This window comes from Salvelinus sp. IW2-2015, linkage group LG25, assembly GCF_002910315.2.
Source record: "Salvelinus sp. IW2-2015 linkage group LG25, ASM291031v2, whole genome shotgun sequence".
Taxonomy (NCBI): Eukaryota; Metazoa; Chordata; class Actinopteri; order Salmoniformes; family Salmonidae; genus Salvelinus; species Salvelinus sp. IW2-2015.
Genome location: NC_036865.1, coordinates 15542738 through 15561322, shown reverse-complemented (window position 1 = coordinate 15561322; position 18585 = coordinate 15542738). Strand labels below are relative to the sequence as shown.

The 18585-nt window shown below is 38.8% G+C and overlaps 1 protein-coding gene across 2 annotated transcripts in view; it reads left to right on the top strand.

The window, feature by feature from the left end:
- The window catches only part of LOC111951933 (cGMP-dependent protein kinase 1), a 191865-nt gene that overhangs the window by 30712 nt on the left and 142568 nt on the right, over positions 1-18585 (top strand). For both annotated transcript variants that reach the window (XM_023970299.2, XM_023970298.2), the window contains exon 2: positions 6959-7125. In XM_023970299.2, coding sequence (XP_023826067.1) covers positions 6959-7125 — 167 coding nt within the window. The remainder of the gene's footprint in view (positions 1-6958; positions 7126-18585) is intronic.

Here is an 18585-nt window from a genome sequence, read left to right as displayed (position 1 = left end):
TATTCCCAGTCATGTGAAATCCATACATTAGGGCCTAAGGAATTTATTTCAATTGACTGATTTCCTTATATAAACTGTAACTCAGTAAAATCTCTGTCTCTCTACACACACACACACACACACACACACACACACACACACACACACACCACGACACACACCACACACACACACACACACACACACACACACACACACACACACACACACACACACTCCTCTTGTTGTCTCTGCACACATGCACATACATACAGTACACAATCAACACTCACCTCTCTCTCTCCAACAAACTTGTGTGTGGTCTCATGCATTTAGAGACACATTCCGCACCTCGTGTTGCATTGTTTGTCTAACATGCCACTCAAAATCAATACATACCTCAAGGTGGATGAGAAACATTTGATGCTTGTCTCTGGAAATCAAACCCTGAACAAAAAGGGTTATTGATGCTATAATTATTTACTGTCTTCAAAATTGAGTTGAGGATTAATKAATTTTTAAAAAGCCTGGAAATCACTTACCTTGAGAATATGATTGTGGTGGTGATGATATGTTTTCTCAGATCTTCTGTCATTCTGATAGGCTTATTAGATGTGTGGTACCTGTAGCTATAAAAGGTGTTTTAGTCTACATGAAACATCAAAGACGCATAGAAATCAGCTGAATAATAAGCCTTGCTGAGTGGCCAGCTGTGTCCATTGAAGCCAGATAAAAATGGTTCTGTCCTGGTGGCCTGCTGCACATGTAATATGCTTTTTGGGTTTCATCGAGGAAGAGTCAACATGAAGGGAGGTTATTATTTGAAGAGGAAAAAGTTATTTTTCTTAGTTGTATCTGTCAGCATTGTGCACCATATCACCCAAAGCCCCTTTTTAATCCTCTGGCCTCATTCCTTTGTTTTTCTTGAGTGAGGCAAATTAAATTGGTTGTGTTGGTCAGCTGGGTATCTGTCCTGGTGCCAGATGAGGACACGAGACGGAGGCCAAAAATGGCCCTTATTTTCCTTCCCCTTATCTGTGTTGGTGTCAGCAAGTAGGGATCAAATTAAGTTTTGGAAAGTCTGTATGTCACATCCTCTGTCTCTATATGATATCTCTGAAACGTATGACTGACAATTACTTAATGTGAAAAGTTTTGTACCGTCAGTGTTTGACAGGTTATACTTCACGTTCATGCACCTTATGACAACTTCATAACAGTTTTGGCGCATTTTTTAAGTAAAAGCATATTGTCATCATAGTCATTGTTTTGAACAAGCAGACATTTATGGTTGTCAATGCAGAGGCCTTTGACAACCATTGAGTAATGAGTTTCAATAGAGCTGCTCCTCTATCAATTAGAACAGAGCACTGTGATGTTTACTCAATGGCTTGGAAATCAATGTCTCTCCTCTGTTTGACCAACTTTCAATATTCATTTATTTGTCTGTTTTGGTTTAGATAGCTGAAAAAAAAGATAAACAGCAGACTGCTCTTGTCAGTAATACTTTGTTTATTCAGCGTATGTGTCGGCCTATTGGCCTTCGTCAGAGGGTTTAGAAAACCTGTTTTTGAAAAGATGTGGCCTTTAAAATGCTGAGGTATATTAATGGCCTTGTTCTTTCTCTCCCAGTTTTACTCTCTTTATATTTAAAACTAGTTCTCTGGAATATGTCTGTTGGTCTCTCTCTCTCTCTCTCTCTCTATCTCTCTATCTCTATTTTCACTCGCTCAGCCTCTCTCTCCCTTATTCTTCTAAAAGAGCATATTTTCTCCTTTTAAGGAAGACAGACCGTGTTCAGTCCTCAAACCTGACTGAGTGTGTGTATCTTCTTTTCCAACGGAGAGAAAGAGAAGAGGAAGGKGAGGAGGAGGAGAGGAGGTTGGGTGTGTAATGGGGTGGCTGGCTAGAGTATAGAGGACATGAAACAGAGAGATGTTACTGGACTGCAGGCTCCTTCACTCTGGGGTCCGTAGTGTAGTAGGGAGGCCAGGAACCCTCACTCCTTTCCTGGGTGTAAATCTGTCAAAGTCAGGGTTAGGGTTAAGGAGAGAAGCTTCTGGAGGTATGCTAAAATGTTACCCCTCCCTACTGTGCTTCTCTTTACTCTCTCATGGTTAGGATTAAAGGATAGATTGAAATATAGTGTTGTTTTTAAAGTATGCTCCTTTTATACCTTCATAACATCAAAAAAGGATAGGCATAAAATGTATGCATGCATGACTGTAAGTAAGTCACTTTGGATAATAGTGTCTGCTAAATTACATATATTTTTGTATTATATTTTGTCAGTCTGGCTGTGTGTGGTCGCTCCTAAAGAGGAAAGGGGAATACCTAGTCAGTTGTACAACTGAATGCCTTCAACTGAAATGTGTTGTCAGCATTTAACCCAACCCATCTGACATCCACATATTCGGCGCCCGGGGAACAGTGGGTTAACTGTCTTGCTCAGGGGCAGAACGACAGATTTTTACCTTGTCAGCTCGGGGATTCGATCCAGCAACCTTTTAGTTACTGGCCCAACGCTCGAACCACTAGGCTAGGAACAGAGGGGTGTTTGGTGGTGTGTTGCCACAGAATTCTGGGCGGGACTTTAGAAGCTCGGGCAACACTTCAAACCGTCTCCCTTTTGTGAGTTCTATTCTCAGCATCCTTTGAGAGGTAGAAAGGGCTTCCTGTCCCTATTTTATCCAAGCTTCTCTTTGAAGACAGCAGTTCTCGTTGGATTAACCCTGTTACATGTGATTAGCCTCTTTTACAGAATTGGATGATAGAGAGCCGCATGACACTACACTGTCTGCTTCCCTGTGAAAGGAGTTCAGTACAAAACAGACACAGAACATCTCAGTATACAGCACATTACACCCAATCTTGTCTAATCTAAGTCAATGCTCTGTTCAAAAGTAGTGCACTAGGGAATAGAGTTTTATTTGAGATTTTGTCAAGGGGCTGCAAAGCATCAACGGAATCAGGTGCAAAATTGTGGTGTTTAGGTGCAGAATGTGAGCTGGGACCATGGATATTAATAAGATGTTAACTAACACTGACATATAAACAGAGACTCTTAAAATAATAAACAATAATATAAATAGGATTATCCAAAATGCACCTTAACAGGTATTTAATCTGATGGGTTCTGATTTATAAACTTCAAATATTGTTAATCATCAGGTATTCTATGGAAAGGAGAAGGGCCACAGTCTGGTTGTTACACCAGAAGTTAATGGTTGTCTGTAGGAGGAATGCATATGGTGGAGTCAATTAAGGTTGGATATGAGCCAGGGGATTGGAATGTTATTGAGTAAGGGTAAGGCAATCACATGGTTGCGATCACTGATAAGGGTGGAGAGTTGTGGATTAGAGAGGAATGGTGGCCTACGTCAGGTCAGGTCACATTAAGGGAGAAGGAGCAGTTTATTACCCACATCACTTAACTTCCTGCCTAACAATAAAGAWTTCATGTTTACAGGGAAGGAGGAGACTTCATCTAAATTGGGGTATATATACACTTGTGCTGGTGGGAACACCGTCTTGGTCTGTTCAGCTGTCTGACCCATTGGGTGAATAAACTTGGTTTGAGCTTTTAATAGTTGTCCATCAGTTTTTACCCTGTCATTTAGAACCTAACACATCAATTAAATGTCACTCTATAATCGGATCACTCACAATAATTTAAACATGAATGTTCAATACCATAGTACATTTCAACATATGAGGACATAATATCACATAAAAAGCATTTAACGACTAACGATTATGAAAATAGCCCTCAACATTCAAATTACTGAGCGTGCGTGCCGGTCACATTCGCATAGTTATCCATCAGGTGCGCGTGCTCAGTAATGAGAACGTGCAGTTCACTCACACAATCCGCGGTGGTGAGTAGGGGCTGGCGATACAATACTTTAAACTCTATTAAACAATGTTTACATTTCTTCTCATGTGTGATATTTTGTGAAATAACTGTTGGACATGTTTAAGCGACAGGAATATGTTTGAAAATGCTAGCAAAATGAACAAACAGCAATGATTTGCAAATTGTGGTTGGCGCTAGATGAGCGAAATACGTTGGAGTGGAATGTCGAAAGTGTCATTACACTCCTCTTTGGGTGCTATACCTCAAGCTCACCTATGGGTTTCTGCATTGCCACATAAACATTTGACACAACTACACTTTTCTTTAATGGCCCCCCGGTTCCTGCACTGCTCCCCCTCCCTGCATCTTCGCCCTCCTTCCTTTTCCCATTTTCTCCCCCTCGTTTACTTTCTTCTCAATGGTCAACCTCTACGTACATTTCACTTTCTCTCCATCTGTCACTCTTTCTGAACCGCATTCTGAGAAAATACTCAATCAACAAACTGTTCTCTGCAAACCCATGTCTGAAAGGATTGTACAGATTTTGGGCATTTGTTCAGTTTGGCTCTGCCTAAATTGACATCCCTCCCTGTCCCCATCTCTTTTGATATGACTATGTTATTCTCTCTGGCTTTCTTTGAATTTTGCTTCTAAAGCAGCTGGGAAAATGAGGCAGTTTGGAATAGAAAACTTTGCATTAGCCTTGTACTCTGTGTTTTTTGGTTCATGCATACACCAGGGGTGTAGGCCTATTCACTAACAAACAAACAGAACGGAAGCAAACAGAACATAACAGGGACGGAATTTATCCAATATAAAAATTTGTTTTCTGTGCAAAACATTTTCTGTATTTTACTTCTTCGGGATCGGTGTCCCTTCCACAGGACGGTTAATGTACGCTAATGCGATTAGCATAGGGTTGTAAGTAGCAAGAACATTTCCCAGGACATAGACATATCTAATATTGTCAGAAAGCTTAAATTCTTGTTATTCTAACTGCACTGTCCAATTTACAGTAGCTATTACAGTGAAAGAATACCATGCTATTGTTTGAGGAGAGCGCACAATTTTGAACGAAAAGTTATTAATAAACAAAGTAGGCACACTTGGACAGTCTTGAAACCAAATTTTGAACAGAAATGCAATGGTTAATTGGATCAGTCTAAAACCTTGCACATACACTGCTGCCATCTAGTGGCCAAAATCTAAATTGCACCTGGACTGGAATAATACATTATGGCCTTTCTCTTGCATTTCAAAGATGGCACAAAAAAATACAAAAGAAAGTTTTGTATTTTTAAATGATCTTTTACCAGATCTATTGTGTTATATTCTCCTACGTTCCTTTCACATTTCCACAAACTTCAAAGTGTTTCCTTTAAATGGTACCAAGAATATACATATCCTTGCTTCAGGGCCTTCAGGCAGTTAGATTTGGGTATGTCATTTTAGGCWAAAATTTAAAAAAAGGGGTGGATCCTTAAGAGGTTTTAACTGTTTCAGTTGCAAAACGCTTTGCTATGGTGTGTGACTAATGAATACACCCCTGACCTTTATTACTGCGCTTTGGCTCATACTATCCCTTTGCAAGAGGTTGCACAGCATATTCGTAGCATAAAACAACTCTGTTCACATCTCCTAAACGAGCTATGTGGATTACCATTGTAGAAAAGTCGAAGCAAATTAGTCTTTACAAAGTGTACTTTTAATCAGATCAATCCATTTCTGTAGGGCATTGATTTCCTGTGTTTCTTGTTCCAGCTGTTGAAGCAAATCAAATACGAGTCACCTTGAAACCACAGAATTGAGAACATGTTTTTTTAATGGGTTATTTCCTGAAAATTCATTTGAAAAAGGATTTAAAATTCAGCAGGCTCAAAATACACCACAGTAGACATTGAACTGCTGAATCTAAATTAAGTAAACTTTTTGTAGGGTATTATGCAATCGTTCAGTGTTTCCACCTTGCTTTTTTAGGCACATTAATTGACGCTACGGATCCCTTTACCGGGATCATTTTCCTAAACAACCACTGAATTGCAGAGCGCCAAATTAAAAAAATAATACTAAAAATATTTATAATCATGGAATCACAAGTGAAATATACCAAAACACAGCTTAGCTTGTTGTTAATCCACCTATCGTGTCAGATTTGGAAAATATGCTTTACAGCGAAAGCAATCCAAGCGTTTGTGAGRGTATCAATCAATGCTAGAACAGTTAGCCTTAAATTAGCATGGTCACGAAAGTCAGAAAAGCAATCAAATTAATCGCTTACCTTTGATAATCTTCGGATGTTTGTACTCACGAGACTCCCAGTTACACAATAAATGTTATTTTTGTTCGATAAATATTAGTTTTATAACAAAAAAACGCCATTTGGGTTGCGCGTTATGTTCAGAAAACTACAGCCTCGTTCTGTTCCTGAAAGGCAGACGAAAYTTCCCAAAAGTATRCGTAATGTTRGTAGAAACATGTCAAACGTTTTTTATAATCAATCCTCAGGTTGTTTTTAACATACATAATCGATAATATTTCAACCGGACGGTAACCTATTCAATAAAAGAGAGAAAGAAAATGTCGAGCTACCCCTCTCACGCGCAGGAACTAATCAAAGGACACCTGACTCGTTTTGAAAAATCTCGTTCATTTTTCAAAATATGAAGCCTCAAACGATGTCTAAAGCCTGGTCACAGCCTGAGGAAGCCATTGGAAAAGGAATCTGGTTGAAACGCCTTTAAATGGAAGAGGGGCAGGCAACGGAACAGGGATTTAAATAAAAATATGCACTTCCGGGTTGATTTTCCTCAGGTTTTCGCCTGCAGAATCAGTTTTGTTATACTCACAGACAATATTTTGACAGTTTTGGAGTGTTTTCTATCCTAATCTGTAAATTATATGCATATTCTACGATCTGGYCCTGAGAAATAGTCCGTTTACCTTGGGAACGTTATTTTAAAAACGCCCCTAGCGTCAAGAAGTTAAGGTGTAAAAAAGAGGCAAAGAAATGGCTAGGGGGTATCCACTCCACCTAAACAATGCTAAGGAAAACACAAATTCCTTACAATTACATATTACCATATTAATCCCATTTTCCCTACCTCCTTCTCCTCTAACCCCCAGGTCTAAGGACCTGATCAAGGAAGCCATATTGGACAATGACTTCATGAAGAACCTGGAGCTGTCTCAGATCCAGGAGATTGTGGATTGCATGTACCCTGTGGAGTATGGCAAAGACAGCTGTATCATCAAGGAAGGTGACGTGGGCTCACTGGTCTACGTCATGGAAGGTAAATACCGTAGCTTTACTCTCTCCCTGCGTCACACACTGTGATGTGTATGTCTGGTATTGGGGTTGTTTGAAGCTCTTAAATGTTCTTGTTGTTGTTTGAAACAGGAAATGATAAGTATTATTGGGAATTACCCTTACAGTTAGGAGATCAGGGCTTGACCCCTCTGTCCAGACTGGATCTCAAGGGATTTTGGAATGTGCCATTTAGTTTAATGCTTTACCACAATGACATTGTATTAAAAAGGTTCTACACAAATAAAACCTTCACAGAGCACTTTTTCCTTTCGATAATCACCACAGGCTTGACTTCTAGGATTCTGGAATGGGGCCATTTAGACAACTTTTAGTGTCTAAAAAGTTATGGAAAGATAAGTGAATTTAAGTGATCTTGACAATGAAAAAGTCACTGCCCTGCACTAGAAACCTCCACGACCCTTAGCAATAGTCATTTGAAACATTATTAAAAGTAATCTGTTTGCAATAGTGTTATCTGTGCTTGTCTATGGGGGATACTACTCAGAGATAAATGTGTGTGTAATAGTTAGAGTGGCATTTAAAGTTAATTAGAGCGATTATTGATTGACGCCAGTGGAGGAGCAGTCCACTGATTTAAATGATGTCATCTGCAGCAGCTTTTATGGATTCTAGGTGCCTTATTGGATAAACATTTGGTAAGATTTTTTATTTATTTTTGTCATGCAGTAAACATTGTGTTGTTAATTTAAATGAACCCAAACAGGCCTTTGCTCTCTAGATCTGGTCATGAGAGGAATCCCCATCACGGCCAATGCTGACTGAATATATTTGACAGTATAAAATGAATACAGTCCCAACATCTCTGAAATAGCAGCACATAGTGTACATGAATTGAGTATATCGGGGGGAAAAAAGTCTGGTACACATTTCTATTGTGGTCCTCTAGCTCGGATAATCCTCTCCACCTGTAAAGACGAGTGGCATGTGTTGAAGGAAGCACACAATGTTGACTGAGCTGTCTCATTGTCARTGACGTTGACGGCTCTTCAACAGGAAGGCTGCTAAAATGAACTACTTTTAGATCACATATTACTTTGAGTTTAGGAGAGACAGCTGGTTTCTTCGCCTGTAGACTTAAAATATGAACACCTCAAGAGGTAGATATCAGCACTGCGGCATTTAAAGTTGATTTTGTTTATGAGAAGGTTAGCCTTCGTCAGATTGATTGACAGCATCAGCGAGATTGTGGGTGTGCAGAGGTTTTCAGATTGTATTGTTTATATACAGGATGCGTGTGTGTGATGTAGGTGGAATCTACTCAGGGGTAATTTGCCTCAAGGTGAGCTGTGTATAGATAGGGCATTGGGCCACCACGGGCCAGAATAGCTTCAATGCACCTTGGCATAGATTCTACAAGTGTCTGGAACTCTATTCAAGAGATGCGACACCATTCTTCCATGGGAAATTTCATAATTTGGTGTTTTACACACACACTCGCGCACACACACACACACCCTTTAACCCCCCTATATGCTTATATGAGACCCCTCTTTCAAAGTCTCTGTGATCCCTTCTTCTAGCCATGGTAGCCAAAATAATGGGCAAGTGGGCATTTGTATACATGACCCCAAGCATGATGTGATGTTACTTGCTTAATTAACTCAGGAACCACACCTGTGTGGAAGGACCTGCTTTCAATATACTTTGTATCCCTCATTTTCTCAAGTGTTTCCTTTATTTTGGCAGTTACCTGTACGTCATTGATCAATACAACCTATACTTTCCCATTAGTTTGACTTCGACCCAACTTAGTTTTGAAAGCAGAACCACACACACACACCACACAATGTCACACACACAGTCACACACACACACACACACACACACACACACACACACACACACACACACTAGTGTGTATGTGTTTATGTGTCTGTATTTTTCACTGTGTGTGTGGCATTCGATATCACCATCTGCATCAATAGAGTTGGATCTCCTGTTGAGTGCGAGTGTCTCCCTCACCACATGATAATACATCTCCCCACAGGATGGACACATTCAGACAAATGATGTGGAGCATGCTTCAGAGGGTTTGTTTGGAGACTTGGTTTTTCTCAGTGACAATCACATAGTAAAAGGTGCTTTCTCAATAAAAGGTTTATGAATTGGCTTGAGAGGCTTGATACTTTTAAATGTAAACGTTTTAAATATAACCTTTATTTGAATGAAAGGCGATTAAAACGGTGTTGGATAAAGCCTTTATTTACCCTGCTCCCTCCTTTCATTCAACCACTTCTCAGCTCTTTCTTGACATCTTCATTTTGAATGACTTATCTGAGCTCTTTTGTGTGTAGGAGACCTCTCCTAACCTTCTGTCCTTACTTCCGCTGTAGGTTTCTACCTGAACACAATCTGCTTCAGTGGTAAATGTTAGTAGTTTCACCCTGAGGTTAAGAGCCTTGATTTAAGTGGGAAAAGGTCCAGTCTGTGACCTTTAAGCAGGACTGTCGACAGGCCTGCTGGCCGTGGCCTTGCCAAGCCTTTGACAGCCAGCATCCTCTGGCCTTTATTTCTGCTGTCAGTAGCTATGTTTCCATTAACTTGTCCAATGATTTTTTTGTCGACATTTAGAAACTTTGCATAGAAAATAGATTTGACAATTGCCTGCTATGGTGCGTTCCATTTAACTATCTTGCTTCGATAAAAACAGCTGGACGTAGTGATGCAAAAGCCAGCACGGATAAATTGCAATAATTTACAAATATTGGGTAAACGTGCATCCAGCCATCCAGAAAAGCAAGGCGAAGTAATTCATCCATTCTTTAAAGTCAGGACAAGGATCCTGCAAAGAAAGATAATTTCTATAGTTGAAAGTATATTTAGCAGGCAGTAGGCATTTAGAATTAAATGTGGAGTGGAGCTTCATAGCTACGTCTTGACATCACGTGCTCTGCATACCTTCACATCATAATTTATTCGAAAAACACAGTTTCTCTCATCGTTTGTCATAATAAATGTAGACAAAATCCACCCGTGTCAAACGGATAAAAATGTTGTTGATCTTTCGAAAACGTCTCCTATATCTGCAGTTTACAATGCTTTTGTCGAATAAACCTGGGTCAATGGAAACCTGCCTACTGGTGTAACTCAATTGTATCAGTGTTTGTGACGAACCGTTAGCCCCAGGGTAGCTACTCTCCTGCAGGGGATAGCTCATCAGCATAAAATCAAATCAAATCAAAGTTTATTTGTCACGTGCGCCGAATACAACAGGTGTAGACCTTACAGTGAAATGCTTACTTACAGGCTCTAACCAATAGTGCAAAAAAGGTATTAGGTGAACAATAGGTAGGTAAAGAAATAAAACAACAGTAAAAAGACAGGCTATATACAGTAGCGAGGCTATAAAAGTAGTGAGGCTACATACAGACACCGGTTAGTCAGGCTGATTGAGGTAGTATGTACATGTAGATATGGCTAAAGTGACTATGCATATATGATGAACAGAGAGTAGCAGTAGCGTAAAAGAGGGGTTGGCGGGTGGTGGGACACAATGCAGATAGCCCGGTTAGCCAATGTGCGGGAGCACTGGTTGGTCGGCCCAATTGAGGTAGTATGTACATGAATGTATAGTTAAAGTGACTATGCATATTTGATAAACAGAGAGTTACAGCAGCGTAAAAAGAGGGGTGGGGGGTTGGGGGGGCACACAATGCAAATAGTCTGGGTAGCCATTTGATTACCTGTTCAGGAGTCTTATGGCTTGGGGGTAAAAACTGTTGAGAAAATTTGTTGTCCTAAACTTGGCACTCTGGTACCGCTTGCCATGCGGTAGTAGAGAGAACAGTCTATGACTGAGGTGGCTGGGGTCTTTGACAATTTTTAGGGCCTTCCTCTGACACCGCCTGGTGTAGTGGTCCTGGATGGCAGGCAGCTTAGCCCCAGTGACGTACTGGGCCGTACGCACTACCCTCTTTAATGCCTTGCGGTCAGGATGGGGAGTGTACATTCAGACCTTTAAAATGGAACCAGTTTTTTGATGATTGAATAGTTGCAGAACTTGGGCTGAAGTAAACTTACTGTGCTGTTATATTTGATGAATAATGGCCTAAATGAATGAGTTTGAATAGGGGGAGCAGTTAGCATTTATTTTTTCTGGGTGTCGCCAAATTAAACTGCCTCGTGCTCAATTCTTGCTCGTACAATATGCATATTATAAATTCTATTGGATAGAAAACACTCTCTAGTTTCATAAACCGTTGGAATTATGTCTGTGGGTGACCCAGAACTCTTTCTACAGCGAAATCCATGACAGACAGTGAAAGGTCTGAGAGCGAAGCTCTGGTTTCAGATCAGTTTTTAAGGTCTGTGTGTATCCTATGGAACGACATGAACTGCACCCGCCTTCCCCTGGATGTCAGTAACCAATGAGAAGTGGAATGGGCTTTTTGCGTAGCTCTCAGAGGTTATAAAAGGCCAAGGAGTGAGGGTAGCCCCCCTTTCGACTCTGACCATTACGCAGAAGAGGACCTCGGGATGCCATTTTCAAAGGCTCGGTTATCAACGTGAAATGTATCCGTCTGTAATTTAATTCGATATAGGAGTTAGAAACATCATAACGTAGTTCATTTAAACCGTTTTATAGCAATTTATATCCGTTTAGTGCGATTTTGAGGAATTTCTATGTGATGCTCTTTGAAGCTTTGGGCACGTTTCGGGGTCCCGGTCGAACGTTAGTGGGCATTTCGACGGACAGAGGACATCTTTCGACCAAAAGAAGATTAGACCCAAGAAAGGATACATTGCCCAAGAATCTGATGGAAAATCACCTCATAGTAAGAAATATTTAATATGATAAATCGTTGTTCTGTCGAAATATTTTAAACGCATATTCGGCGCATTTTGTTTGCTATAGCTTCGCTTGGCGAACCTGTATTGCACAGTAGGATATATTTTAGAAATGTAAATCAGCGCGATTGCATTAAGAATAATTTGTCTTTCGATTCCTGTCAACCTGTATTTTTAGTCAAGTATATGATTAGCTTTCGATTAAACTAGATCACTATGAAAGATGGCGTCCGACATGTTGAGCTTGATTTGCTACTATTTCATTGTATAACCACGTTTTTTTATGGCTAAATATGCACATTTTCGAACAAACATATATGTATGTTGTAATATGATGTTCCAGGATTGTCATCGGAAGAATTCTGAAAAGGTTAGTGAAAAAATTTATATTCTTTTGGGGATGACAACGATATCGCTCCCTTTGGCTTGAATTCATGCTGGGGGACGTTTGCACATGTGGTATGCTAACTTATCGATTTATTGTGTTTTCGCTGTAAAACGCTTAGAAAATCTGAAATATTGTCTGAAATCACAAGATCTGTGTCTTTCCATTGCTATGCTTTGTCTATTTTTATGAAATGTTTTATGATGAGTAAATTGGTCATACACGTTGCTCTCTGTAGTAATTCTAGTCGAGTTGTGATGGTGGGTGCAATTGTAAACTGTGATTTCTACCTGAAATATGCACATTTTTTCTAACAAAAATACCTATACCATAAATATGTTATCAGACTGTCATCTGATGAGGTTTTTTCTTGGTTAGTGCTCTCAATATCTTTATTTGGCCGAATTGGTGATAGCTAGTGGTGTTGAGAAAAAATGGTGGACAAAGAAAATGGTGTATTTTGCTAACGTGGTTAGCTAATAGATTTACATATTGTGTCTTCCTGTAAAACATTTTAAAAAACAGAAATGATGGGTTTATTCACAAGATCTGTATCTTTCATCTGGTGTCTTGGACTTGTGATTTAATGATATTTAGATGCTACTATTTACTTGTGAAGCTATGCTAGCTATGCTAATCAGTGTGGGGGGGGGGGGGTTGGGGGGGTGCTCCCGGATCCGGGTTTCTGAGGCAGTAAAAGTTAAGTCTCTGGTCCAGTGTAGTTGACATGGAGCTGCTCTTGAACACTGGGGGTTCTGATTGGGTGCTTGGGATCTGCAGGTTGATAATGGGGATAATAATGGAGTTAATTAGATCCCATTATTATCAAGTGTTTCCTTGACAATTCAATTTACAACTCCCATTAAGTTATAAATCTGTTATAATAAAATAGATTTCTCACTTACTTAGCTGAATCCGTCTCTCTTGATCCCAAGTTTGTCCAGACTTTCCCTTCTTTCCCTCTTTTCAGAATTTCTATGAGACTAGTTAAAATCTACACTATTGGTTTCAGGGGATTTAAAGTTAATGGCATATCCTGAGGGATTTAGCGTTGTGTTGACACAAATTGGACACACTCCCCAATTATGTTTTTCAACCACACTTTAAGAAATTAGAAATGTTGCATTGTGATGTATTGGCTCCTATTAGAGTTCAGTTGTTGGATTGAAGGTCTGTTTTAGATGTCACCAACACGTTTAGAACCAGTCAGATAAAAACTGACACACTGACAAATAATACACACAGTCTGAGGCTTATGCATAGTCCCTTGAAAGACGTTGTCGACTAACTGAGCATTTGCATTTTTTTGTTCCTTTTCTCGAAGTCTTCGGAAAAGGTCAACTTTGCTTGACGCTTGCTTGTATTGTTAATGTTGTGAAATACTTTAACAAGTTTTCCTATGATACTCTAGTTGATATTGTCCTGATATACCCCAATTCATATGTGCTCTCCTTAACTGTTCCTTTTAAATTTTTTGTTTGCATATGAATCTAATATAAAAGCTATCAGAAAATGATGCAGGTGTTTACTTTTTTCACACTTTTTATTCTATTATGCATATTTTATTAATGTGATAGGCTACACCCCTTAGTTTCCTTGCCATCCCCTCCCCTCCATGTCACCTTATAGGCTACTTGATCTCATAGACTCAATGCAATTGACTTGAAATGCCAAGAGACAAATACTTGTTCCTGTACACTATTATGTGTGATATTCGCTGTTATAAATTATGTATTTGTGTAGCTGAACTTTAATTGTTTAAAGAAATTATGAAAGAGATTGGTGTGTTTTTAAAATTATTTTATCATGGCATGGGGTTGTTCATTGACAGACATCTATTTGTTTAAAATCTATCACTTTATATTTTTTAGCAAAATGCTATGTATCTGCCTCTCTCTCAGATAAATAAGTAATACTGGTAGGTTTTGCACAGTCAAATATAACAAATAACTAAATTTTTTAATAAAGAACTGTCAAATGATACATCAATATTTAAAAATAATTATTCAAAACAGTAATATGAGCTCTGTATGTAAAACATTTACATTTGACATTTTTGTCATTCATCAGATGCTCTTATCCAGAGTGTATTCATCTTAAGATAAGTAGGTGAGACAACCACATATCAAAGTCAAACATACAGGATATGAACATTCCAGTGCAGCTTAACAATCTCAACAGTGGTAGCATTTAGCAAAAAATCAAACATATTTTCATACACATCTATGAATWAAAAATCCGAGATCAGTAATATTTTACAAACATGAAGCAATAATTTCTGATGAAAAAACACAAATGTGAATAATTGGTGGATATTTGTTGTTAGTTTGTTGTTAGATGTAGGTTTTCATGGAGTCAACCTTGCCTCATAGGTCAGTGAGCACCAAGCCCAACTCTCTAAAAGGCACACAAACCAATTTATCACAACTCAGTGAAGTGAAGACAACCCTGGCTTCAAGCTCTAAATACATCTCAGAGAACACCACCCAATTAAGTTTAATGTCTTTACTTACAGCATGTTTTAAGACATACAAATATTTTATAAAATATGTGAAATGTCCAGATCGGGCTTAATGGGTACCAAGTGTACCCTTTAAGCCCATGGGTTTTCCAAATAAGTCCACCTCTTAAATAATACTTTTTAATTCAGTTCCATATGTTCAAAACTTACAAACTGACATTTCTTATGTAAAATTGTATTATATTAATCTAAAGTTATTAAAATAAACGGATCAATACTATTCATAATAGAAGTAGCAATCATAACAGGGGGGTGTCCAATCATAACCATAGAGATCAATGTGGACTTAGAATGTTGTTCTTGCCGACCAGTACACACCTGATTCAACTAATCATGTCTTGATTAAAATCTATGATTAGTTGATTAGTTGAATCAGGTGTGTTATTGCTTGGACATGGATTAAGTCAGCCCCTCACACCTCTCTGATTCAGAGGGGTTGGGTTAAATGCAGAAGACACATTTCAGTTGAATATATTCAGTTGTGCAACTGACTAGGTACACCCTTTCCATTTCCACAAACCTGCACCCACACTGGCCCTCTGTGGATAAGAAGCCATACAACAAAGTCCATAACACATACAACTTTCAATGAGTTATCTGAAAGCTGATTCACATTTGCTGTACTGCTTTTATTTTTAATTAGTTCAACTTGTCTTCCTAAAGCCTGTCTGAAGACAGTTTCAAATCTCCCTCTCTACTGTGTGTTTAAAAGTTACATGTGGTGGACCAAAAAACAGAATCACTTGGCTGAATGAAAGACAATGCCCCCACCAAAAAGTGAATGAGTAGTCGCCTAATTTGTTAGCATTTTATCCACCACTTGTAAGTCTTTACTCCCTAATATCCCTGAAGCCTGATCTTATTCTTCTCTCTGCATCAATGACTTCCTGTCCACTCCAAACGTCTTGGAGAGAGTACAGACGTTTTTGAATGGTTTCTATTCTTGGTAAAGCCACCATGGCTAGATGTACAATATGCATACAGTGCCTTCAGAAAGTATTCAGACCCCTTGACTTTTTCCACAATTTTTCACGCTACAGCCTTATTCTATTTTATTTTTTATTTTTTTTCATCCTCAGCAATCTACACACAATACCCCATAATGACAAGGCAAGAACAGGTTTTTAGAAATTCTTGCAAATGTATTAAAAATAAAAAACATTTACATACAGTACCAGTCAAAAGGTTTATTAAGGTTTAAGGTTTATTTTGACTAATTTCTTCATTGTAGAATAATGGTGAAGACATCAGATCTACCCAAAAAGTGTTAAACAAATCAAAATATATTTTAGATTTTAGATTCTTCAAAGTAGCCACCCTTTGCCTTGATGACAGCTTTGCACACTCTTGGCATTCTCTCAACCAGTTTCATAAGCTGGTTGAAACTATAGTTTATTAACAAGAAATTTGTGGAGTGGTTGAAAAACGAGTTTTAATGACTCCAACCTAAGTGTATGTAAACTTCCGACTTCAACTGTACAATACCAGTCAAAGGTTTAGACACACTTACTCATTCAAGGGTTTTTCTACATTGTAGAATAATAGTGAAGACATCAAAACTATGAAATAACACATATGGAACATTCAAAATTATGAAGGGATGGTTCACTCGTCTTTGATGGTAGACAACACACCCCCTTCAACATGCATACTGCAAAAACTAATCTTGTCTCCTCTCCGTATCTTTGGTTGACATGAAAAAACAAAGATGGTGGCGTGCACAAACTACCCATCGTCTGATGACTTTAGATTTCTAGAAAGTGTTTTATTCAATTATTTTGATCAATGGTGAGCTCACCCGTGATGTGATGAATGGTAAATAGTAATTGCTATTAGTTAATTCATATTATTAATTTTTGCGACGAATACAACAGGTGTAGGTAGACCTTACCGTGAAATGCTTACTTACAAGCCCTTAACCAACAATGCCGTTCAAGAGAGTTAAGAAAATATTTACCAAATAAACTAAAGTAAAAAATAATACAAAGTAACACAATGAAATAACAATAACGAGGCTATATACAGGGGGTACCGGAACCGAGTCAATGTGCGGGGGTCCAGGTTAGTCGAGGCAATTTTTACACGTACTGTAGGTAGGGGTAACGTGACTATGCATAGATAATAAACAGCGAGTAGCAGCCATGTAAAAACTATTGGGGGGGGGGGGGTCAATGTAAATTGTCCAGGTGGCCATTTCATTAATTGTTCAGCAGTCTTATGGTTACGGGGTAGAAGCAACTTCTTATGGCTGCAATCCCGTTAACGGGATCGATATGACAACAGCCAGTGAAAGTGCAGGGCGCCAAATTCAAACAACAGAAATATCATAATTAAAATTCTTCAAACATACAAGTATATTATACCATTTAAAGGTAATCTTGTTGTTAATCCCACCACAGTGTCCGATTTCAAAAAGGCTTTACAGCGAAAGCACCACAAACGATTATGTTAGGTCACCGCCAAATCACAGAAAAACACAGCCATTTTTCCAGCCAAAGACAGGAGTCACAAAAAGCAGGAATAGAGATAAAATGAATCACTAACCTTTGATGATCTTCATCAGATGCCACTCATAGGACTTAATGTTACACAATACATGTATGTTTTGTTCGGTAAAGTTCATATTTATATAAAAAAATCTCAGTATACATTGGCGCGTTGTTCAGTAGTTCCAAAAACATCCGGTGATTTTGCAGAGAGCCACATCAATTTCCAGAAATACTCATAATAAACGTTGATCAAAGATCAAGTGTTATACATGGAATTTTAGATCCACTTCTCCTTAATGCAACCGCTGTGTCAGATTTCAAAAAACCTTTACGGAAAAAGCAAACCATGCAATAATCTGAGGTCTGCGCTCAGAGCCCAATCAAGACAAAAATACATCCGCCATATTGTGCAGTCAACAGAAGTCAGAAATAACATTATAAATATTCACTTACCTTTGATGATCTCCATCAGAATGCACTCCCAGGAATCCCAGTTCCACAATAAATGTTTGATTTGTTCGGTAATGTCCATCATTTATGTCCAAATAGCTACTTTTGTTAGAGCGTTTGGTAAACAAATCCAAAGTCACGAAGCGCGTTCACTAAAAGCAGACGAAATGTCAAAAAGTTTCGTTACAGTCAGTAGAAACATGTCAAACGATGTAGTGAATCAATCTTTAGGATGTTTTTAACATAAATCTTCAATAATGTTCCAACCAGAGAATTCCTTTGTCTTCAGAAATGCGATAGAACAGAGCTCGCTCTCACATGAATGTGCATGGTCAGCGCATGTTCAGGTCATGGTAGACCTTACTCAATCCCCTCTCATTCGGCCCCACTTCACAGTAGAAGCATCAGAAAAGGTTCTAAAGACTGTTGACATCTAGTGGAAGTCTTAGGAAGTGCAAAATGGCCCATATCCCACTGTGTATTCGATAGGCGATGAGTTGAAAAACTACAAACCTCAGATTTCCCACTTCCTGGTTGGATTTCTGCTCAGGTTTTTGCCTGCCATATGAGTTCTGTTATACTCACAGACATCATTCAAACAGTTTTAGAAACTTCAGAGTGGTTTCTATCCAAATATACTAATAATATGCATATATTAGCAACTGGGACTGAGGAGCAGGCAGTTTACTCTGGGCACCTCTGGGCACCTTTTCATCCAAGCTACTCAATACTGCCCCTGCAGCCATAAGAAGTTAAGGAGCCTTTTGGTCCTAGACTTGGCGTTCCGGT